Source organism: Caretta caretta, chromosome 4 (genome assembly GCF_965140235.1).
Source record: "Caretta caretta isolate rCarCar2 chromosome 4, rCarCar1.hap1, whole genome shotgun sequence".
NCBI lineage: Eukaryota > Metazoa > Chordata > Testudines > Cheloniidae > Caretta > Caretta caretta.
The window spans coordinates 29,462,765-29,488,555 of NC_134209.1; the positions used below are offsets into that span (position 1 = coordinate 29,462,765).

At 40.0% G+C, this 25,791-nt stretch overlaps 1 protein-coding gene across 9 annotated transcripts in view; it reads left to right on the top strand.

The window, feature by feature from the left end:
- The window catches only part of ARHGAP24 (Rho GTPase activating protein 24), a 337,143-nt gene that overhangs the window by 301,140 nt on the left and 10,212 nt on the right, over positions 1-25,791 (top strand). For 8 of the 9 annotated variants that reach the window (XM_048848049.2, XM_048848047.2, XM_048848055.2 and 5 more), the window contains 3 exons: positions 14,862-14,994; positions 18,878-18,951; positions 23,190-23,311. In XM_048848049.2, coding sequence (XP_048704006.2) covers positions 14,862-14,994; positions 18,878-18,951; positions 23,190-23,311 — 329 coding nt within the window. The remainder of the gene's footprint in view (positions 1-14,861; positions 14,995-18,877; positions 18,952-23,189; positions 23,312-25,791) is intronic. The other variant, XM_048848048.2, reaches the window with a different exon arrangement.

A 25,791-nucleotide genomic window follows, 5' to 3' on the forward strand; every position in this document is an offset into this window, starting at 1 on the left:
TTCCATTTTTTGTAATAAAAGGAGAGGGCAGTGAAATATTTATATTTTAAATGCTTACATTTAAAAAACCACCACTTAGCAGACTGTTCCTCTAATACAGGGGTCGGCAACCCTTCAGAAGTGGTGTGCCGAGTCTTCATTTATTCACTCTAATTTAAGGTTTTGCGTGCCAGTAATACATTTTAACGTTTTGAGAAGGTCTCTCTCTATAAATCTGTGTTATATAACTAAACTATTGTTGTATGTAAAGTAAACAAGGTTTTTAAAATGTTTAAGAAGCTTCATTTAAAATTAAATTAAAATACAGATCTTATCAGTTTAGTGCAGTGGTTCTTAACCTGGGCTCCACGCACCCCCTGGGGGTGCAAGATGCCCTTTCTGGGGGTGCAAGACATGCGAGATTATTTTAGAAGGTAAATCATCGAAAACACAAATTAAGCACAGGCACATAAGTATAACTACTTTGTTTCATCAAAACTATGTATTTATTAACATTATACATTTTTAATGATTACTGTAATATACAAAGTTTTTAAAGTTTTCAGGTTTTTAAGCTAATTGTAGTGTAATTTTTGATAAGGGGTGCGAGAACATATTTTGAAAACTCTAGACTGTCAGCAGGCTGAGCGGGGCAGGTGTAGTGTATTAAATTGCTCCCCATAGGAATGTGCTACTTACAGTGTACTACTTACGGCTGCCACTCCTGGTGCTCTGAGCGGCATGGTAAGGGGATGGGGAACAGGGACGGGAAACGGGGGGGTTGTATAGGCATGGGAGTCCCGGGGGGCGTGTCAGGGGTTGGGGGTGTGGATAGGGGTCGGGGCAGTCAGAGGACAGGAAGCAGGGGGGCTTGGATGGGGGGTAGGGTCCCGGGGGGGCAGATAGGGGTGGGAGGTCCCAGGAGGGGGTGGTCAGGAGACAAGGGGCAGCGGGGGTTGGATGGGTGGGGGGTTCTGAGGAGGGCAGTTAGGGGGCGGGTGGTCCCAGGACGGGGTGGTCAGGGGATAAGGGGTAGGGGGGGGTTGATGGGTCAGGGTTTATAAGGGAGGCAGTTGGGGGGGCGGGAAGTGGGAGGGGGCAGATGGGGGTGGGCTGTTTGGGGAGGCACAGCCTTCCCTACACAGGTGTAGTGTATTAAATTTCTCCCCGTAGGAATGTGCTACATACGGTGTACTACTTACGGCTGCCAGTCCTGGTGCTCTGCAAGTAGCACATTCCTATGGGGAGAAATTTAATATACTGGTGGCGGGCTGAGCGGCCCACCGCCAGTCTGGGGTTCCGGCCGCTGGCCCCGCTCAGCCTGGTGCCAGCCCGGCGTTCCGTTCACCCAGGCCAGCAGCCCGCTGAGTGGGGGCGGTGGCCAGGACCCCGGCTGGCAGAGTGTGCCAATAAAAATTGCCTTGTGTGCTGCCTTTGGCATGCATGCCGCAGATTGCCAACCCCTGCTCTAATGCTTACATGAAGCTTCTTTGGTTATTTTAGTAGACCATCCTTAGAATTTGGGGATGGGAGGGAGAAGGCAAGATTTTACAGTTACCATATTAGTAATCTCTGCTTTAAAATAGCATCACTGTGTTTTAAAATGTTGCAATCTCTCTTTGGACATCTTACAAGCATGAGCAAGTTGGATATTTAAAGAAATGGGTATTTTTTTTCTGATAAGGATCCTTTTAGACATTTGCTGTCCAAGGTCCTGTAGCTCTTGCCCCTCCCCCCTGCAATTTTCTTTTTCCTGTGCACATTCTGTTACCTTGATTTAGCAGGGAAGACCATCAGGTAAACTGCAGAAGAAAGTACATGGTTCAGTGTAAATGAAATGATAAAAAGCCTAACTTGAAATCAATGTGAGCTACATATTTGAAGCACTGTAACTTTCAGCTTAGGTAGCAGTTTGGTACTCAGTTGGTAGAGTTAGTTATAAAAATATTTAGCACATCATTAGTACCATTCAGAGAGTCGCAAAGTACCTTAAAGACATTAATGAATTAAACTTCAGAGCAGCCTTATGTGGACAGTATTATCCCTATTTATCTCTCTGTCTCTATGTGTACACACACGTGTGCACACACACACACACACACACTTTCAAATATCCCTCTTACTTTCCATACAGTTCCATTAGACTTTTATTTAAAAACTATCTCTTTCAGACAGTGAATTTTGCTTATCACTTGGATTTTGCTTCATTCTGTTGTGTTGAAAGTACTTTAAATTTACTGTCCCTCAGTCCAGGCTTGTCAGGGGAGGTAAAAATGGATGATTTTTAAAAAATTGTTTAAATCTGATTGTTTTTATTAAAATCATATTTTAATTTAAATTAACTACTGTTTTTTTAAATAACCCTATTTAAAATTAAATTTGAAATTAACAACATAAGGCCTAAACTATTTATAATCTATTAAAGTCATATAAATTAAATGCAAAGAATAATATTAAGCAGCACATGTTTGCTGTCAATTTTTAAAGAAAGTCAAACCATTGAACTGGTGGAAGTTACTGGCTAAGCATCTGGAACCAGAGTTTGCTGATATGCTGAACCAGCTTCTGACTGCAGAAGATTTTTCTGCACATGCATAGACAATCTTTTCTTCATTTCAATTCAATAACTAGTTCATTCAAAGTTAAGAAGCCAATGGAAATTGGAAAATTAGGAAAGTTAGTTTTTCTCCTCCAATCTATGATTAAAAAACTGGTGAGAGAGGATGACATTTACTAGTTTTAAAATCTTGAAGGGCATGGTGACAAAAAAGAATCAGGTTTCAGAGTAGCAGCTGTGTTATTCTGTATTCGCAAAAAGAAAAGGAGTACTTGTGGCACCTTAGAGACTAACCAGTTTATTTGAGCATGAGCTTTCGTGAGCTACAGCGCCGATGAAGTGAGCTGTAGCTCATGAAAGCTTATGCGCAAAAAAATTTGTTCGTCTCTAAGGTGCCACAAGTACTCCAAAAAACAATCAGTTCAGTTGGCTAACTGTCGATCATACTTCCTTTGTTTAATAAATCTATTAATTTTAAATGCAAAACAGGTTTTGATAAACTTTTTCTTATATATCCAGGACATTTAAAGTAGTTATATTTAACTGAATTTTAAAAATGCTGGTTTTATGCTTTTTTAATTGAATTTGAATTTCTGTCCAAATAGAGCATGACACAAATCACAAGTAAAAAAATAATCTACTAAATAAGAAATGCATAATTCACCATTTTCTAACATAATAAAAATATTAAAAATTAAGAATCTGAATAAATGTAAATTAAGCTATATTATTGTTTAAATATATGTGTATAGGTATAGTGTATTGACCTGTTTAGCAAAAAACAAACAAACAAAAAAACCCACCAAATTCAGTGCAAAGGCTATATTTAGTTGCAACTCAACATGTTTTAATGATTACCAACTAGTGAGACTCAACCTTTCTTTAGCAAAATAAAAGGCATAAATGCAAAACATGATTAAAATCAATGTTTCCAGCTTGCTGATTTAAATCATTATTAAAATTGGTCATTTAAATTGCTTTGATTTAAACCAATACACCTTGATGCTTGTATAAATATATTTATAATTATGTGCACAAAATCTATCAAGATCAGCTATTTATTTTGTAAAAATTGGCCTGGAGACGCTTCCTCTGATTAAAAAAAATAACGTGAGATTTTCTTCAGTTCGTAACTTTTTTCTGGAAGGAAGCAAAATTGGATTTCTCTTTTTATATTATTTCTTTCCATGTACTGTTCATCACGATTATTAGGTGATGATATGAAAGTCAACATCTCACAGGAAGGGAAATATTTGAAATGATACTGAAACAGACATAAATATTAATGCAGGAAGACTTTCATAGCTATTTCCATCAATGTGCAAGATCTTTAGAGGAGCTTAAAAGTAGGTAGCTTGTGTGTGTGTGTGTGTACACGTATGGATACATGCTGAGGGAGCAGCATATATTACTGTTCAACAAATGTCTCCAAAAAACAAAAATCCTAATAGATTTCTTTTATAGCTGTGGCTTCTTCTAGAGAAGAACACAATATATTAAGAGTTAAAGTATTTCATACTGTTCTATTCAGTGTTGCTATCTGCTGAGGAAATAACCCGTAAGTGGCTGTATGTGATAGCTAGCAATCGCTGAAGGTTGAATTGTGTTGTTCAAATAATCCAAAATGTGGAATTGGATATGAGGAATGTTTATGTGCATTTAATCACTGGAACTGTCAAAGCAAAAGCACTTTGGGAGCCACCTGGACAAAAAACATATCAGATTATCAAGGTCATAAGCATATTATGTTGAATTCTTAGTGTATAGAGAACTGGACTGTCTGATAGTGGTTCCTATAGCCTCGCTTTTTTAGCAAGAGCATGTTACAAGGGCACCATAAATTACTTCTCACTCAAAATTTGACCTTGTTAGCAATGTTCTCAAGTAAGGGAAGTTCTCTGGCTCCTAAAGGCTAGACTGCGTGTGTGCGTGTGCATGAAGCTGAAGATGGTGGGAGTTTCGTGTATGTATCTGGGGACAGAATTCAGGCTATTTGTCTGTCTTGAAACAAAATAGAGAGAAATCACCCCTCCATTTTCAGGAAATTAAAAAAACCAGCTTCTAGTCACCTGGATTGTTTTTAGAGCTAGAGCGGGGCTTTAAGCCACTGCCCACCCAGGGGCATGGAAGTGGGGAGAGATGGGCTGTGCGCCAGCAGCAAAGAGTTAGGCATGACACTTCCAAATGCAATGTAGCAGCACATTCTGGGATGGCATCTGCAATACCCCTTTACAGTGTGCTGTATATGTCTCCCTGCTTCTTCCCAGCTCTTCTGAGGGTGCAGCAGGGGGAACCACATAAGGGTATGTTGTCAGTCCCAGTGCAGGACTGAAATTATTCTGGGCCACTGGCTAACATGAAAGTTAGGGCAGGGATAGGGAAAGACTGCTTGTACCCTCTGCCACACCTGTGCATAGTGAGGCATGGTCAAGCCCATAATTTACTGAGGTCTTATTCAAAATCCAGAAACTCACAGTAACACCTAATGGGACAGGGATCTACATGAACTGAACTAAAATGCCTTCCCATAAACCCTTGCAGACCAGAACTGCTGAGCTCGGGGACTGGCCCCTAGAGAAGACAGAGAGGTTCTTAGCAGTTAGGAGTAACTGTTTCTGATTGACTCTCAAAATTATATTTTAAGGGCTTCAGAGAGAGCCACCTTCAGCCCCTTGTTGGTGCAAAAACCACCATGACTGAAGGTCTTCGAGGGGGTAAGGAGGGAGGCTGCGGTGCTGCCGATGAAAGCCAGAAGTGACACCACCTCTACCCCCACCACCACTGTCTGCACCACAACCCCAGCCTGATGTTGATTTGGAACTAACTGAGGAAGAGGGGTTTTGTTTGATTTTCTCTCCCCTCCCCCCCACCAAAACGTCAACTGTAACCACTTGTAAGAGATTTTCTTCATCTAAAAATAGCAGGATATTCCATGAAAGGTGCTGCTTTACCTTTCTAATGACTTTGCATAGAACTTTGAAGACTCTTGCAGTTGGCTGCACCTTTAATAAAACAGGAGAAAAGTCTATGACTTTGTCCATTGATTCAAGGCTCTCTTTCTCCCATAATGAAAGTAAAAATAAAAGAGAGAGTGGGGATAGTATGTGTGTATGTTTGTGGTAGGGTGGGTGATGTTAGATCCCAGGTACCTAAAATAAATTTGCAGTGGAAATCACCTTCCGCCTGCAGTTCCTTCATCTTAGCTCTTTTCAGCTTTGTTCTGCTTGCTGTTGACTAAGTTATTTTTTTGTTTGGTTTGGTTAAAGTGCCAGTGTCCCTTAGCAAATCTCCTCTTGCCTGGGCTGTGGTAGTTTTAGATTTCGCTCAGCAGATGCTAAACAGCTTTCTGCAAAACAGTGAAGGCCTTAGATTTCTGAAAAATCATAGCACAGTGTGCAAGGTTCCAAACTTTATTCACTGATCTTTACAAATGAAACTCCAGTGGTGGATTATCTAGTTCCTGTCACTTTCCTGTCCCCTCTAAAACCAGCCCTTTGTAACTGGCTAGTGGGAATAGCATCTAAATAGAGCTTGGCTATAGACATGATTTGGCAATTAACTACTCATTAGGAGGTCAGTTTCTAACTCAAATGCTCGGATCAGTAAATCAGGCTAATTGGTGTCTAGCTGGAGGAGTGTATGTTTTAATTGTCGGACAGCAAAAGAATGTTTAAAGTCTCTTCAGCTGAGTTCCTGAATCAAGTGGATTATGAAACATAATTGCTCCTTAACTTTTACAAATGGGGATTTGATACTTGTTACTGTGAAACTGTGATCTTTGAAGAACATGGGAATTGTGTATTTCACATTTAGATGACAAATGACTTCTCAGATGTCCATGAATGCAGTTTTACAAAAAAAGGATAACTTCTGTTGTCACATCAAAGCTTTCAGAAATGTTCATTTTAAAGACATCACTGCTCAGGATTTGTAAGATTTGTGACCTTCCAGACTAACAAATAATAACAATTATTATTTTACTTGCTTGGATTTTATATATTTTTACGAGCCCTGCAAAATTCCTATAAAAACCAGTCAGTCTAACTCAAACTCCAATAGTCTGATGAAGTTATTTTACTTTGCTAATTATGAGAATCTGCCTGTATGCACGCACCACAAACTTTCTTACCTCTTCATATCTCTGAAAGCTTATCTCTCTTTTACTTTCCTTCTTTACATTGTGTTTTTACCTCCGCCCATATATTTCCTCTCTCTCTCCTTATTTTTCAATTTTAAATTGCTAGACCCTGGCTGCTCTTTGGGCAACAGTTTTTGGCCTCTTCAAATTTGTCTGCTATCATCATAAATGTATGGGCTCATAATTCAGTAGCTGATCCTGCAAATCTTTACTCGTGGGCACCAGGCTTGCTACTATGAATATTGCCTTTGACGTGAATGAGGCTTCTCACACTAGTAATTACTAGAACAAGGGAACAGACTGAGTTTATTTTCTCCCCACTTAATAAAAAGTGAGAATTGAGAGTGGCTTTTATTGAAAATGCAGTCAGAGTCATTGGGGGATGGGAGGGGTTAGGAACAGATGGGTAGGAGGGCAGAGGACCAGGTTGTTCAGGCACAAAAATAAAGTTGAAGGATTTGGCTCTAGAGGTACGTCTGTAAGGGTACAGGTAAGAATCAGGCTGCTATTTAGATTATATGCTGTATTATTTGGCAAACATTATACCATACAGTAAAGCTAGAGAGAGAGAGACCATGCTCCAAGGCATGTGGACGAGGAAACAGAATTATGGTTGAGCATTCAATATTAACTTCGTATTTCTTGGCCCAAATCCATCAGTGAAGTAAGTGGTCTTGCTGTGTATTAACAGTGGCATAGCTAAGAGCAAAATTTGGCTCCCTGACTTTTGAGTACTTGGTTTCTCAACTTTAATGTTGGGGTAATTCTTTTTGAACTGAGTTGTGTATAATTACAGCACTCCAACAAAGTTTCCACTCAACAGTTCTTCTCATTCCACAGTGTTTTAGTAGTAAATTATTCTGGGGTCTTATCATCTCACTCATCCAGTAGGGTCTAGTAGCCCTTTATTTCCTATGTCAGACATTATGTGGAAGGCAGAGCCTCTAGTTGCTCCTTATTAATGCACCCTCCAGCCATTTAGGGTGTGTTGGTGGTTGCTGTGTTCTGCGAGATGGCTTGCTTGGGCCTTCTGTGAATGGATAGTGCTTGGCGTCCTAAAAGAAGCCACTCCACCACTGCTGAAAGCAGCTTGATATGGAAGCAGTAGGTGAGCCATTGAGGGGGGGAGAAGGAGAACTTACTAAATGAGTCAGGGGGCATATTGATGCGGGGGCAGGGGAGGTTGCAGAGACAGAATCAGGACTCTGTCTATAATCATTTAAAACAGCAACGTTTTAAGTTGTGGGACAGTAATTCCACCTCGGGGTTCTGATGACTATGCAAAGCACTTGAGCTCTGCTCTCATGGTTTATGATGCTACTAGAGCCTCTCTGTGGAATTCCAGACCCATAATTCACAGCTCCTTACCATTTGTAATTTTGCGCACTATTAGCCGTGTCCATAGAGCCCCTGGACATAATACTTATTTTTCTCTGATGTGACCTTGCACCGTTATTTTTCCCCACTGGAAGTTGGTTAGCAGCTGGTTGACTTTGCTTTCTGAAGTGCTGACTCAGGCTCCATAAAGGCACCGTGTGTTTGTCTGCGAGTGTGAGGGTTATGCATGCATTTATGGTGACTTGCTGTGCTTCAATAAATTATTGTTTATGGAGGAAAGGGTGAGAATCCCCAGGCTGTGTAATTGGTCTGACAACCACTTCCACAATGTCTGTGATAACACAAAGAAAAGTGCTGTCAAAACAGCACCACCATCAGGGATGCTAATGACACAGACATCGGATAAAAAGAACATTAAATCTGTACAGTCTAATTGCAAGGAAGGGATTTGTTGTGTTTGCACAAATAATGCCTTTATATTGAGATGGGTGGAAGCAAACTTTTGGCAATTAATATACGTGTTAACGTGCGTACTTGTGTGTCCACTAGTGGGCATATAGGTATATGTTTGGGGGAAACAGTGATTACTCGGAGAGGCAAAGAAATTAGAAATTCCACAGAACTTGTACTGTAAAATTAAATTGTGTGCTAGTCAGCCCAACCAGCTAGCTCTCAATATACTGTGGCTATAGGGGATTTATACTGGCTGTGTTAATGCACTTCTCCCCAGAGTGTACAGGTGTCAATGGCTTATGTGAGCCACCAGCTCAGGTGATCAGTTCCCCATCTCTCCTGTCAAAGCTGTCCTACTTTGTATATAAGACTTGAATAGTCCCTGATCCAGAGAGAGAACGACGCTACAGTTTGGTACTTAGGGAACCCACTTGGGAGCAGGTGGGACACCTGGGTTCCAGTCCCTGCTCCAATAAATATCTGATTATTTATGCAAAGTGGAACAGTTTCAACAGGAGAGTCTGAGACACGCCCACCCATCCCAGAATACTCTGTCGTCCGATGGTTAGGGCACTCGTCTGAGTTCATGCATTCGTAGGTTTTAATGCCAGAAGGGAACATTATGATGATCTGGTTTGACTTCCTGCATAACAGGCCGCAACGTTTCAACCCATAACACTTGTATCAGGACCAATAACTTGTGATTGAATTAGAGGACTTCTGTAGCAAGAGATCTGTTCCTAGCTCAGCTACAGACTTCCTGTGTGAACTTAGGCAAGTCACTTAATTGTGTGCCTCAGTTCCCCCTCTGAAAAATGGGGATAGCCCTTCCCCACTTCATAGGGATGTTGTAAAGATAAAGTTTATTGGTGATTGTTAGATCCTCTGATACTAAGGTGATGTGGGCATTATGAGCAACCACATAGCTGTATAAAGATAATTGGCTAAATGGAATGCAGATCTCAATGGTGTGGAAACTACAGTGCAAGAAAACTAAGAAGCAGAGTTGAACACTCCCGAAATGTGGGACTGCTTGGAAAATTGTGCCTCATGTACACAGTTGTCTTCTGACTCTGAAATCAGTAGAGCCACAATCTTGGATTGGAACACCCCAAACTGTGCAGGGTTTAAAATCTGGATCCTAATTTTGCAGTCCAAGTGCATCTCTACTTTTAAAATAAAAGGAAGAAAATTTAGTACTAGATTGCAAGATGTAAATACTCTTAGATTATACAATACTCTTACTTTTAATCCCATTATTCTACTTATTTTTCAGATCTATTAGTATTTTGCCTCAAAAAATAGAAAGTTTTAGTGTTGTTGCTGAATATAAGAAAAGAGTTTGTTTTAAACAGTCTCACAAATATATAGTTATTAAACTATACATGGTAACTTGATAAGTGTTATAGTTATGGATACACTGAGGCTTTCAATATAGCATTCAGGCATTGTTCCAGCACAGCTAAAAGAAATCCTTTGCATTTGTACATTTTCAAAACGTAGGATAATCTTTCTTAGCAATTGCACCATCTAGTGATGGTACACTGATCATGCAACAGTAGTTGGCACATGCCATGCTCCTGGTACACTAGAACCAAATTGATATATGCATTACCTCAGCCTAGAATTAGGCATAAACTGCATGGTTCAAATGTAGGGTCCAAACCCCAACCCAGAAATTGCATTCTTAGAGATCTATATCTAGTAGCAATAAGCAAGTAGTATACTGGAGTTTTAGTAAAATGAAATGAGATAAAACCAAACTAATGTGTTTAAATAGTCTTGTGTAGTTTACCTTGGAAATACAAGCCTTATTTTATTGCATTCATTGGCTCACTGATATCAGTGTATTACAAACCTCTCCATGTGGACGACTCTGGACACAGGTAGCATTTTTTTTTCTTTCTTTTTTTTTTTTTTATTCCTTCTGTCTGTCTTTCTTTCCAGATACTTTGCCTTCAAGTACTTTGCTTCATATCAAGAACTGTACAAATCTTTATAAAATACTGCAAGCTTTTTCCACCGTACTGGCACTGGCAGGAAGCGAAAGCTGGGCAGTGCATTGTTTAACCTTCTCACCTGGTGAAAACTGCCAGCTCTTGCTAATTCTTTTGTTGTTTGTTTGTTTTAGATCTTATTTTATTTCTGGAAGGTTTGTCAATTTTGGATGCCATATAGGCTCTTTCAGACTGTTTAAATTCCCGAGCCACAACTGTGGGGTGTCCTTGTTCAATAAAAGGTATTTAGGAGAGATCACAAGATGACAACTTTTGGTCTTGAGGCTCAATCCAGTGAGGGGATACTTATGCAATCAGTTCAGGGTGCCTGCTCCCTTTCACCAGACAACTGACAGCTCCAATAATAGGGCTGTCAACAGAGCTCTGCTCCTTAATTAGCTTTCCCTGTTCCTCCTTAGCTTGGTGCAATAGGCAAACAGAAATCATCTCCTACCAATTTGCTTCTTGTGTACCTTGCATGCAAGCTAGCTTGTAAAACTTCCTTAATTTCCTCGCTAAGGCTTACCTTTTTACCTCTATTGTGAGGCCAACCAGTGAGAACTCCTTGAGTGTACTATTGCATGCATTTTAAAAAGAGAGGAAAAACTGCACTGCTCTGAGTCTGGAGCTTCAGGGTATGAAGGGTATGAAGCAGGGGCACCTGAATTGTACTGTCTGTACTGGGTTGGCAAACAGAGATGTGAGGAGTAGCTGCTCTTCATATCTGATCTGTACTGCACATAGGCAGAGGTTTCGGAATCTGAGTAAGAGTCCAAATCAAAAATAGTGAATGAACATATATTCATATGATAGTACACAAGTAACACAATATTTTGGACTAGTATGGCAGAAGCTTGTCAATATCTGTGAGATCCACCATCCTGGACCGAAATCTCATGTGTAAAACTGTTCTCATGTGTTTCAGACACATCCAAATGAAGAAATGAAAGAAAATAATCTTCCTGGCATTGGATCCAAACAAGAACTAAAACCATAGTGGGGACAGGTTCAGGGATTTGAATCTGACCCTGCCTCAGAAGCCCAAAGGAGTACTGATTCAGAGTTTTGGCTCGAGCTGGTTGAAATTTTTTGACTGAAAATTTTTCCTGTTGGAAAATGTGGTTTTGTTGACATCAAGATTTTTCAGTTGGAAAATTTTGATTCTAACAGTTTTGATTTTCCACACAGGTAAACTGAAATTAAAACATGTGTTTGGAATCAGTGTTGTGAAATGAATATTTTAGTCTCTAAAATTCAATATGAAACAAAAAAATCATTTTGAGATGTTGAATAATTTCATTTTTATCAAAAAAGTCAGTTTTCCATTTTGACATTTCCAGTTCAGACATTTTTTTCAATTTTTCATTTTGTGAAAAATTTCAGTATTTCGACTTCTGGTTCTAATTCTGAATGGAAATTAATTTTAAAATGTCAAAATTTCCCACAAAAGGAACATTAAGTTAGTCAAACTGCTCTAATATAAAATATATTTTATATAAAATATATCACCTCTGTCACCACCACCACCTCTACAGCCTTTGTGCTCATTTGGCTCCTTTGGTAGAGGTTTGGTTGTGTAGGTACATGAAGCCTGGGCCTCACAAATGTGGAGACAGCTGAATGGCCCCCCCCCATGTTATATCTCTTATACACGCGTAATCTCAGTGAACCTAGGGTTGTTGCAAGTGTTCTTCTTAAGATATAGCTAAGTAAAAGCTGTTCCTAGCTTAACAGAGGACCTTCCAAAGTCACTGGTTTAAATACCTCTAGCAAAGTGTAAGTGCTTCTGTGACAAATATGGCAATTTCTTCAATATCCTTGAAAAACTTTGTTGTGTTAAGTTTAAGTACCTTTGAATTCCATTGTATTAAATGCAAACGTTATGTATTATTATGGGCCTGGATGATCAAAAGACTATATTAAACAATGTGGCAGACAAGAATGGTCTTTTGGGACAATATGTGTGAAATGAATTTCCTGGGAAATATCGAGGGGGAGGCCAATGCTAACTCCCTATCTCTGGTTATGCAAAAACTCAGCCTTTTGAAGTTACGGTCTGAGGAGTGGGCCTTTGTCTGCTGATCACCAGTTATGTGAGGCCAAGATCCAAGGCCCAAACTGTATAAAGGAAAGATTGAACTGTTCATGGGTGTGCGAGTTCTGAACTAAGGCTGTTATGAACTTTAAACCACAGAAAAGCCCCTCTGTGGGGTTTGAAGGATTGACTCCTATCATAGCCGTAGATGGAGTTGGGATGATCTATGTGCTTATCATCATGCCACTTAGGCTCTTTTATTGTTTTAAATATGTTTTTTTCTGTAATGCTTTCACCTTGAGAACAAATATGCTTGCTTATAAAGAACTGTGTGATAAGTCATAACGGGTGGCAAATATTATTGTTTGTAGCGCTGAAAGAGAAAGCAAAGCGTGGATGCTGGCCTGCTCAGACAGTCTGGCTTGCTGGGAGAATTCCAGGGTAGGCAGAGAACTATGCAGCCTGGAAACAAAAATCAAGAGGGAGAGAGAGGTGGATTTCTACCTGAGAGAAGTGATGGCTGAGGAATCCACTACAGAGGGGGAATACAGGCGCAGTCACCTTGAACTGTGACAGCATCATACTAGATAGTTGTTCTCTTTATGACATTGTTAATTTTAAAATTATATTATTTTCTCATAAAACATGAACACATCTAGATGAAAAGGGGCAGTATATACTGAACCTGTTCTGTGTTACAGAAAATTTCTGCAGTTTTCTTTCTATCCTGAATGACATGGGGATAATTTGAAATCAGATTCCCAAGTCTTTCATAAGATTAACAGTGGTTGAGGAGAATTTCAGATTTTAGTACAACCCTCTTTATCTGAAACATTGATGCCATTTAAAACATTTTGATAAACGAGGATTCAAAAGGAGATCTGGTGGGGTGATTACAGAGCTGATGTTAAAACTGATGTATGTTAGACTTGCTTGTAATCAGCTGGAATCCCTTTGATCTGCTTACACCCAGTTACTGATGCACAAATGAGTCTAAGGGTATGTTTGCCATCAGATGATGTGTGTGACTTCAGCATGTGTAGACATACCCAAGCTAGCTCTAGTAAAAATGGCAGTTAAACTGTGGCAGTCTGGGACCCTGGGTATGTACTGGGGTGGCCAACCCATGAAGCCGGAGCTTCACTGAACCAGTACTCATGCTAGCTAGATCAAAGCTTGCTTGGGAATGTCCACACGTGCTGCAATCACACCTCTGACTTCAGTGTAGATGTATCCTTCATGGATATAACTTTATACACCAGAGAGCCATAAAAAGGTATGAGAATGTGTAAGATTAAGTAGGGAATGTCCTACTGTAGAATGTCCTTCCTGTTGATTTTCTTATTACTCTTCTGTCTCTTGGTGTGTGTTGTACACTAGCTTAGACTTGCTTAAACTCCAGTAGTCGGAGTGGGCTAACTTCTGAGGTCATGCATAAGGGGGTTGTAACTAAGTAAGTGTGCATCTAAGTCTAAATGAATCTGTTTATATAAGAGGGATTTTAGCATGTGTGTTACACACAAACTCTTAGACTCACTTCTGAATTAAGCCCTGGAAAGCTATTCTTGACAATGTGCTGAGTCACTCTGTGATCTTGAGTCACTTTCTCTCTCTGCCTCAGTTTATCTTTCAGAAAATGGAGATAATACCAGTTCACAAGGGTGAGGAGGGCTTAAATCATTAGTGTATGCAAAACACGTCAAGATCCTCTGTGGAAAGGTGCTATTACAATGCATAGTATTAATTATTCAGGGGAACTACTGGGAAAGTGATGCACACCTGGGGATTTAACTACGATTCAGATAAGAGGGAGCTTTCATTAAACACGTGGAATAAATTGGTTTGTGCACAACATGTTGATAAAAAATTGATACCATGCAGGGCACAGATATTTGGAACTCAGCTACGTTAGAGGCAGGTGTCAAGAATCTGAGCCAAATTGTTGATTGTTATGAGAATATAATTCCATGTATTGAAATATTTTGCCTAATTTCTGGTCAAGTACAAATTAAATCTGTCAGGTGAGTAGGTGGTATTTGCATTCCTCATGTGGGATGTTTGTAACCTATATTAAAGGCATGATGTTCCTAGCACCTATGTTGTGAATATTGCAATGTTTATTTTGTAGGGTAAATAATTGTTTAAAAATAATATATCATCAGAATTATGAGAGTCTTTGTTACAGGTATTTTTACAAATCCTCAGCAGTACAAAGTAAGCTAAAACCAGACACTGGAGCTATATGTAAGGCTAACAAACTGATGATTCAGTATTGAAAAAGTTAAACAGTAGACTAGAGATCATCAGCTGTGTATAGCATTTCCCAGATCCCCAGCAGTAATCGTTTGCATTCCATCCCCACAGCAGTACGGATGTGCACACGGTGGCATCGCTTCTCAAACTGTATCTAAGAGAACTCCCAGAACCTGTTATCCCCTATGCAAAATATGAGGATTTTCTTTCCTGCGCCAAATTGCTCAGCAAGGAAGAGGAAACGGTGAGTTTTCTGCTTTGATTGGGATTTATATAGATAGTGGTGTTTTGTAATCTACTTTGGTTTTGGCAAAGGTTCTCTAGTTTTTGCATCAGCTTTCACTCTTTGCTAGATGCACATCTTTGAACCATATCAGGATGTCTTTCTAATGATGTAGAAGTGTAGGACTGGAAGGGACCTTGAGAGGTCATCTAGTCCAGTCCCCTGCACTCAAGGAATGACTACATAATAACTAGACAATTCCTGACAGGTGTTTGTCTAACCTGTTCTTAAAAACCTCCAATGACCGAGATTCCACAACCTCCCAATTTGTTCCAGTGTTTAACTACCCTGACAATTAGGAATTTTTTTCTAACATCCAACCTAAACCGCCCTAGCTACAATTTAAGCCCATTGCTTTCTTGTCCTATCCCCAGAGGTTAACAAGAACCATTTTTCACCATCCTCCTTGAAACAACTTTTTATGTACTTGAAAGCTGCCCCCCCCCACACGCCTTCTCTTCTCCAGAGTAAACAAACCCATTTTTTTTTTCAGTCTTTCCTTATTGGTCATGTTTTCTAGACCTCTAATCATTTTTGTTGCTTTCCTCTGGACTTTCTCCAATTTTTCCACATCTTTCCTGAAATGTGGTGCCCAGACCTAGACACAATATTCCAGTTGAGGCCTAATCAGCGTGGAGTAGAACAGAAGAATTACTTCTCTTGTCTTGCTTACAACGCTTCTGCTAATACATCCCAGAATTATATTTGCTTTTTTTGAACAGTATCAGCATTGTTGACTCATATTTAGTTTGCGATCCACTACAACTCCCCAAATCCCTTTCTGCAGTACTCCTTCCTGGGCAGTCATTTCCCATTTTGTATGTATGTGCAGTTGATTGTTCCTTCCTAAGTGGAGTTCTTTGCATTTGTCCTTATTGAATTTCAACCTGTTTACTTCAGACCATTTATCCAGTTTGTCCAGATCATTTTGAATTTTAATTCTATCCTTCAAAGCACTTCCAACCCCTTTCAGCTTGGTATCATCCGCAAACTTTATAAGTGTATTCTCTATGCCATTATCTAAATCATCGATGAAGATCTTGAATGGAACCCAACCCAGAACCAATCCCTGTGGGACTCCACTCAATATGCTTTTCCAGTTCGACTATGAACCACTGATAACTACTCTCTGTGAACGATTTTCTTTGTAGGTTATCTTTAAATGAAATCTGTGGTTCACATAGCAATCTAAATAGGCATATGGGAATAAAAGAAACACTTCTCTACCTATATAAACTGCATACCATTGAATTATGGTTGGAAGTTTCTGCATTGGGATAGAAGAGTTCTATCTTGTATGAAAGAGACTTATTTTGGGTCATCTAGGCTGTCATCCTCCATTGTAACAGGACTGCTCTTATTAGTCCTACCCAATTCCTGTTTCAGTCAACAGCAAACTATTGATTTAAGTGGGAATTAACTGGGGATAAAATTGTCATAAGTCAGAGTCCATGGGATTTAGGCTCTAAAATTTTCACCTTGAGTCCATTGTCATTAAAGCATCACTCAGAGATATTTGGCAAGTTGGTCTTGATTAACTCTGACATCAGTTACTCTAGCATTTATCTTGGAAACATGCCCCATTGTCTAATGCGTCTTAAAGATATAGAGACAGATTTCCAACTCTGTTCTACTGGTGTGAAACTTGTGTAACAGAATGAAGGATTTGACCGATTATATTTTCCCTACAGTAATTTAAGGCCAATATATCTTGCTGTGTTGAAGCCTCCTTTTTACACCCCTCTATGTACTCGTTGGCAGTTAGTATATGATGTTATCTCTCAGTCTTTTTTCTCAGAGTGATCATTAATAGTTTTGTTCTATTAATTTCAGCCCATCCCTCTAATTTTCCAAAACCATTCTACATTTTAATCCCTCCTACAAAGTGGTTGACATCCTCCCTGTTCTGAGTCACCAGCCAGAATTGATTCTTTCCATCCCCATCCACTAAATCAATAAGGATCAGATGGAGGGTTGGGGGTTAGATGTGTGGAGGAGCATTTTGTATTAGGTCTAGAAGAGTTTGAGGGGAGCTGTGTGTTCTGCTGGCTGTTCAATGTTTTTGTGCGTGTAATTTATGGCAGGGGCACCTAGAGGTTTGGATAAGCACTGCTGTTTACTTTTGTTTAGTCTGTCTATCTGTCTAATTGATCGTACTGAACTCAGTACCAACTGCAGCGGAATCCCACTTGAAACCTCCATTCAACTTGTCATCACACTGCTAATAGCTGCTCTGTGTTCCATTCTTTAATTAAATGTGTCCATTTTATAGTAGCTATGTTTGTATAGTTTCTCTGAGAACATCACATGAAACTTTTTATTAAATGTATTTGAAAATGAGACTTCAGTGACTGTGTGAACCTAGAGCCAGTTCTTGCCATGTGATACTGGCAATGTGAGTGCCCAATGCTAGAGACTATAAGACATTTTTTATCCTGTTGTAATGCTGGCTTAGCCATCTGATTGTTAGATCTTTTGACTAGTTTTTTAGTCTTCTATGTTGGACTCTTCTACAGTGCAAGTTACAAACGATGCCGCTATTCATCTAGATAGCTGTTTGTCTTATTTCCTTTTGAGCATTTGCCCAGCAAACATTTGCAGTATCATGATCTTCCCATCCTGAGTTGCACTTGTTTTGCTGACCCACTGAAATCAAACACCCTACAGTGGCTGGCAAAGCACCAAAGGCTGAATTAAAACAGCATCCAAATGCACTGGTGGCAGGAGCTTAGCCAGAGGCTATTTCCAATGGACACAGAAACCAAGTTCACATTGTTCAGCTCTTCTGAGCCCTAGTGAGAGGACAGACTGAAAGAATCTTCTGCTTGTCTAATGCTAGTGCAGACCTTGGGAGCTAGCCAAAATGTTGCTTTGTCCAAATGAAATGGATACTACAGGCTAGTTGTCAAGGTTCCTTCCCCACTCTGAACTCTCGGGTACAGATGTGGGGACCTGCATAAAAAACCCCGAAGATTATTCTTACCAGCTTACGTTAAAAACTTCCCCAAGGTACAAACTTTGCCTTGTCCTTGAACAGTATGCTGCCACCACCAAGCGTTTTAAACAAAGAACAGGAAAGGAGACCACTGGGGGACATCTTCCCCCAAGCCCTAAACCCCCTTTCCTGGGGAAGGCTTGATAATAATCCTCACCAATTGGTACAGGTGATCACAGACCCAAACCCTTGGATCTTAAGAACAATGAAAAAGCAATCAGGTTCTTAAAAGAAGAATTTTAATTAAAGAAAAGGTGTAAGAATCACCTCTGTAAAATCAGGATGGTAAATACCTTACAGGATAATCAGATTCAACACATAGAGAATCCCTCCAGGCAAAACCTTAAGTTACAAAAAGACACAAAAACAGGAATATACATTCCCTCCAACACAGCTTATTTTACAAGCCATTAAACAAAAGAAAACCTAAAGCATTTTCTAGCTAGATTACTTACTAACTTTACAGGAGTTGTAAGGCTGCGTTCCTGATCTGTTCCCGGCAAAAGCATCACACAGACAGCCCAAACCCTTTGTCGTCGTCCCCCCCCTCCAGATTTGAAAGAATCTTGTCCCCTCATTGGCCATTTTGGGTCAGGTGCCAGTGGGGTTACCTTAGCTTCTTAACCCTTTACAGGTGAAAGGATTTTGCCTCTGGCCAGGAGGGATTTTATAGCACTGTATACAGAAAGGTGGTTACTCTTCCCTTTATATTTATGACACTAGTGATCATAGTTTATCTGGATATTTTTAACAAAACAGTTGTTTTACTCCATTTCCATAAGTATCTTCTATTTATTTCATACCAAAATCTCAACAATGTTGTTGTTATTGCTTTATTTGTTTGCACAGGGGGTGAAGGAATTAGTGAAACAAGTAAAGAGTCTGCCACCCGTCAATTACAATCTGCTGAAATATATCTGTAGGTAAGTGCTCCTGAAAGATTATCAAACAGGTATTTATTTCTATGCCCTAGAAGACATTGCTGTCTGTCTGGGTGAATATATCTCAAGAGAAGTTTAACAAAGAGAGTCAGAGTACTGGTACATTTAACCTAACACAATCAGAGGTTTGTTTATTGTATTACTAATTACTAACTTACTAATTATAGTCGTACAGCTGGGAGTAGGATTAATGAACAGCCCACACCCAGCATGAAAGGCAAGGAAATATAGCTGGAAAAAGGAATATCACCTTCTACCTACTTCTGTAAGGGGAAGCAGGGCTATATTTGCAGGTCACTTACCTGGAGAGCAGCTTCTGTTGGCCTTGGTGATTCAACAGCTTATGGGAGTCCTGGGTTAAAAAGGTCAAAACACCAGAAGGGTAAGGTGGTATGTGTGCATGGGGATGTGAGATAAAACACGGCCTCATAACAGGTAATGTTTTGATGTAGTTTGCTGCATGTTAATATCTGTGACGCTCCCAATGGTGTTGCAAGATCGTGAGTACTAACCTCAGGCAGACTGTTACACACGAGGACACAAACCCCAAAATGGTTGTAAATTCCTAACTTAGATTTCACCAACTCAGCGCAAATTCCTCAGGCACTTCAACAGCCTTAACATGGAGTCACAGACAGTCCTTCTGGGTATTCAGGTTTCTCTTGCTACCCAGGTGAATATATCTTTTGAATAGATAGCCATAACACCAGGAATCACAGCAATATTCACTGCTGAATTGGAATTCATTTGCAAATTGGATACTATTAATTTAGGCTTAAATAGAGACTGGGAGTGGCTAAGTCATTATGCAAGGTAGCCTGTTTCCTCTTGTTTTTTCCTACCCCCCCCCAGATGTTCTGGTTTAACTTGGATTTAAACTTGGAGAGTGGTCAGTTTAGATGAGCTATTACCAGCAGGAGAGTGAGTTTGTGTGTGTATGGGGGTGGGGGGGATGTGAGAAAACCTGGATTTATGCAGGAAATAGCCCGACTTGATTATGTAAAGAGTTGTCACTTTGGATGGGCTAGCACCAGCAGGAGAGTGAATTTGTGTGGGGGGGTGGAGGGTGAGAAAACCTGGATTTGTGCTGGAAATGGCCCACCTGATGATCACTTTAGATAAGCTATTACCAGCAGGACAGTGGGGTGGGAGGAGGTATTGTTTCATGATCTCTGTGTGTATATAAAGTCTGCTGCAGTTTCCATGGTATACATCTGATGAAGTGAGCTGTAGCTCACGAAAGCTCATGCTCAAATAAATTGGTTAGTCTCTAAGGTGCTACAAGTACTCCTTTTCTTTTTGCAAATACAGACTAACACGGCTGTTACTCTGAAACCTAGCAATATTCAGGTTACTCCTAATTCCGAAAGACCAGTCAGTTACCCCAGGTCTGTTGTGCTTTAGGTCTCACACCAAAGACAATGCCTATAACCAATCCTATAGTAAACTATATGACAATTTATTAAATAGGAAAAGGAAAATAAAGAGTTATTTGCAAGGTTAAAGCAAGCAAATATAGACCATATGAATGAGTTATTGTCTTAGGTTTCAAAAGGTAATACAGGCTTCTATAATCAGTAAGCTCTAATTTGTCTTTTTAGGGCTAACCTAGGCTAAGCAGCTGGGGATCTCTTGCTTATGCATAGAAGCAAGTTGGTTCCCCTCCCCCAGAATCCAAGCAGCATGGAGTTCCTTAGCTTCTTTGGTTTGGGGTCTTTATCCTCCTTCTGCCATGTGCTCTGAGCTGCAAACTCAGCTGATGGGAAGAGTCCCTTGCATGATTCATCTTCACAGGGAGGAGAGCACAGTAATAAGAGACTTTAGTCCATTTCTTGATGGTTTCTCAATCCAGATGTGGGAGTTTCCAGTTGTAAGATACATCATTACCAGATAGGTTAGGGTTGGGTCTCCTCTTTTGGGAGATGCATAACAATTTCTCAAATATTACCCACTCAAATATTATGTTACAATATGGAACACATATATTACAAGTAAGATTAATGCATGCAGTAATTCATAAGCATTCAATAGAGTCTTAACACTTCTAATACCTATTTTATCAATATTAACCCACAAGTGAGACAGATACATTCCAGCCATGTATATGTTAGTGTCCAGTTCAGACATGGGGACCTTTTCATGAGCTGGCACCTGGGTTGCCAGCATCACAGAATCTATGGATTTTGGTAAGACACTGAATGTTATATCAAGAATGTATTTATCAATTAAGCTTTAAAGCTTTTCATACAACATTATGAGAAAATATCGGGGTTCTATGGGGAGGATAAGAAAGAAATAATTTCCCATTTTCAATTCACTTGGGGTAGCAGCCAGTAAGCTGTGGAGAATGGGAGGCCTAACTGCAACAGCAGGTTTTCAGAATTTTTCCCCCACAATCATTCTAGAAATGACAACCCCCAAAATAGCCTTGGTTTGGGTTTGAAAAGTCACAGGACAGCACTTCCTTGGTTAAAGGGCCTGTATGTCTTGTTACAGTAAGATATGCAAAAGCTTCCTTCCCTGGAAAACTTACAAGGTACACTGGATAAGAGCTCAACTCTGCTAGCTCTAAGGAGCATTATGCTCTAGAAAACTTGGGTACATTAGAAAATAAACCCAGGGACCTCTTTCAATCAACTGGCAGAGGGTACAGGGATACATAAGGGCTGCAGGTATCCCTTGCATCTGGTATCTGTGGGATGACATGAATGGACTCTAATGAAAGCCTGTGTCGCACTGGCATAATCATTGTGAGATGTGTGGTGCATAACATCTCAGAAGGGGTGTGCATGGATAGAAAGGAAAAATGTTCTTGTAGTTAAAGGCAGGGCACACGTTGATAGCACGCCTCGAGACAATTCTCTAGACAGGAGGCAAGAGACCCTTCTCTCCCAAACTAATCTTTGTATAGCGTGTGTCTTACAACCACAGTCTGTTAGCATATTAAGTCATATGTTTAAGGAAGAGCTTGCAGGGACTTCAAAAGAAAATTAACAGGAAAAGGTAAACAGCTGGAGATGAGGGAAGACACTCTTTTCAGTGAAGATCAAAGGTCTTTCTGGTATATGTTAGGTGAAAAAAGACCCCCTGGCATCCTTCACCGAGGAAGTAAACTGACAGAGGGTTTGCTTCATGAAAAATGGATCCCAGCCAGACTTGGCTGAAAATGCTGGGAAGAACTTTGGGTGAGATAAAACTTTCTTTAGACAGGAGGAAATCTTGTTAGTTAAATTTAGGCCATGGAGAAAGCATGTTATGATTTTTTATATAGATATATATAGATATAGATATATATATAATGCATTTTTCCAGCATTTTGCTTGCTATCATAGGAATCTCTGTTCTTTGTTAAATAAACTTATATTTGCTTTCTCTGTAAACGTATCTGAGTGCTGTGTGTTAAGTGGAGCTGTGTTTTAAGGCAAACTAGTAAGCTGGCATGTAGTATTCCTTTGGAAACAGTGGGTCTGGTGATTCAGTGAGTATCCCATGGAGCAGGGGCTAGATGCTGCTGATGGATGCTTGGAGGACTCAGGGGTTAGTGTATGCCTATCGCTAACCTGTAAAGTGAGGTCTGGAGGGGAGTGCTTGTGTTGCCAGTATCCAGGGGTGTCGAGCGGATTCCAGGCAGAAACAAGGCTCTCTCATAGACGTTAAGCTTAGAAGGGACCATTGTGATCATCTAGTCTGACCCCCTGCACATTGCAATCCACAGAACCTCACCCACTCCTGAAATAGACCCCTAACCTGTGGCTGAGTTACTGAAGTCCTCAAATCATGGTTTAAAGACTTCAAGTTACAGAGCATTCACCATTAAAACCTGCAAGTGACCTATGTCCCATGCTGCAGAGGAAGGCAAAACACACCCAGGGTCTCAGTCAGTCTGTCCTGTGGGGAAAATTCCTTCCTGATGCCAAATATGGTGATCAGCTAGACCCTGAGCAAGGGGGAAAGACCCACCGGGCAGATACTTGGGAAAGAATTCTCTGTAGTAACTCAGAGCCCTCCCGCTCTGACGTGCCTCAGAGCCCTGGGTACCCTAGGGAGCATCACAACTACTGCCCTGTTTTTCCAAGCCTACAACAGTGCTGACCTTTAAAAAAGAGTGGTGACCTTTAAAAAACAACTAGGAAATGCCATACAAAAAATACAGTAAGAGATCATCATCCACCTTTCCCTTTTGTGATCTTGGTGCTCACTTTACCCCCTCTATTTCACAGATTCCTGGATGAAGTCCAGTCCTATGCGGGTGTAAACAAAATGAGCGTGCAAAACCTGGCTACTGTATTTGGTCCCAACATCCTGCGCCCAAAAGTGGAAGATCCTCTGACCATCATGGAGGGTGAGTTAAAGGAAAATCATAAACAACTTTAAAACAGGAAGAAGGAACTTCTTTAGATTCATCAGCAGTACATTTTGGGTGGTCTGATGTCAAAAATAACTTTTGCCTGTTTGTGTGTAGACACAACTTTTCTTCCACTATAGTAACTTAAAATAACTGCTCTGCTGAACATGCTGCTGCAGAGGAAATTGAAATTTCCTTTGTAGTACATTGACTTTGCCTCAGACACTGTAGCACACATGACTTCCTTAAAGTGTAGCTCTATTCTGAAAACTGACTGTAAAAAATGGCAACTTCTTACTCAACAGGTCTGTCTGAGGCCACATAGAGCACAGCAAGGAATAGAACCCAGCTCTCGTTCATCCCAGCCAAGCACTCTATCTACTTGGCCACATTGTTCCACTTATTTGCACCTTGGGCAATCCTTTGTCAGCAACAACATTTCATAGGGCCTGCTGTAATACTACAATGCCACTTTTACTGTCACTTTTCAGAGTAGAGTTTAAGTAGTAAATATTATATTATGGAAGTGCCCAAAGACCCAGTCTTGATTACCTTTCTTGATGAATCAGAAATCCAATGCTAGAGCATTTGATTGACAAATTTTACCAGTAAAGAGGTAAAATAACTCAAAATCTACATATTTTCAGCTAATTTTTCCATATGTTTAAGCATCTACCATTTTTTAAAATCTTCTTATCACCCACAATCTGTTTTGCACTTTAGAGAGAAAGGTGCTAGCTTTGTGCAAACCAGCTTGTTTTCATGTTGCAAATATTCACATTTGAACCCCTGTGTTTTTGCAAGAATTAAGTCTGGTACAAACTTTCACAACATCAGTTGGTGACATTAAGGCCTGTCCTGTGGATCTTTTATACACATTACTCTCAGAGAAGACCATTCTAGCTGTGTGTTTGGAAGGATGCCAGATACAGCTGATAGCATTTTACTATGAACATGGCAAAAAAGTCACCATGAGCAAAGTCTTGAAGCTGCTCAAAGGACTTTTGCCTTTTTTATGGTGGAACTGCTTATTTTTTCCATCTGGAGACTGCACATTCGTTTCTCAGAAACCAGCAGGAAAATACAAAGGCCTGCACAGAACGCCTCTCTAAAAGGCAAGAATGGAATTTTTCTTTGGGTTTTTGTTTTGTTTTATGTTTTTCTGCTGTCTCTGAAAATTTCCCCCACAGACTTAGAGTTCAGTATGATGTCACCTTCTGCAGCCCTTTATCCTCCAATACAATGAGAAAAATTGTTCACAGCAATCCTCATCTAATGCTACCAATCCATAGGGCAAAGAGGGGTCATGGTGTGAAGAATCCAGTGTGGGGCTAAAAAGGTATCTCAACACCCTTTTTAAAAAAGTCCACCGTCCTTTAAAGAATCACCTTCATTTCAATTGCTGTCTGTTTTTTTCAGTTTCTATTTCACTTTGTATCTAATCTTTTGACTACTCAAAAATTACTATAAATGAATTATACTTGTACGGAGATATAATATATGCATGAATAAAGAAAGAGGTTTGTGAAAGGAAGCTGACTTTTTCCCACCACTATTTCTTATGGTAGACTCAAAGCTGTTACAAAGCAATGCAGATTTTCAGTATTCCAGAGCAAACGAACAAAAAATGTTGACAAGTCCCCGTGGCAAACTGAATTTTTAGTAGATGTATTTGAAGGAAAAAAGCTCAAATATTCAAATGCAAACTGTATACAATTATATTGGCCAGTGGGAAATTATTGATTAAAAGAGCAGAGCATGCCACTGAAACATTTCTAGAACTTTAAAATGGTGTTTATAACCAACCTGACCTCATTACTGGAAGACTCTTACTACTCCCTAATAGGGTTCTGTAAAATATATCTATAATGCAATGATACATCATTATTTACCCAAGTCTAGTTCCAAATGATAGTTCTGTAAATTAAAGTGAAGTTGTGTGGTGTGTGCACTTTGGGTTTCTAGAGAAGGAACATTTATTATAATGTGTTGCGAAATGGGGTGCTGTGTGATTTAAGGTTGTGATTTATGTGTTACCGGCAGCAGATTACACATAGCATGACAGCATGACACACTTTATTGGCCAGTCACAATCTCATCTCTGAATGGTTAAAGGTTTTTATATTAAATATCTCACACAGCTCTGATTGGCTGTGGTTTTCAATTGCTGATATTGTCTTGGGATATTTGTTTTAGTTCCCCATGATAATATCTCCTTTAAAACATTCTCGGCTGCTATGTGCCCTAATATTGAAGTAAGAGATGTAGGGAGCTATTTTCCTCCCCGGCACTGGCTACCTACATCGGCAGGCTCTTCGCAGAGGGAGAACATCTGCTAACAGGAATGAGCAAAGTCTTGGCTCTGCCCCCACGATGTTGGCCAATACACCAGAGCCAGCGCAGAGTGGGTAGGAAGGTGCACTAGCAGACACACGGGCAGATTTTTGTTTCTTCCGTGAAAAGGGGGCAATACAGAA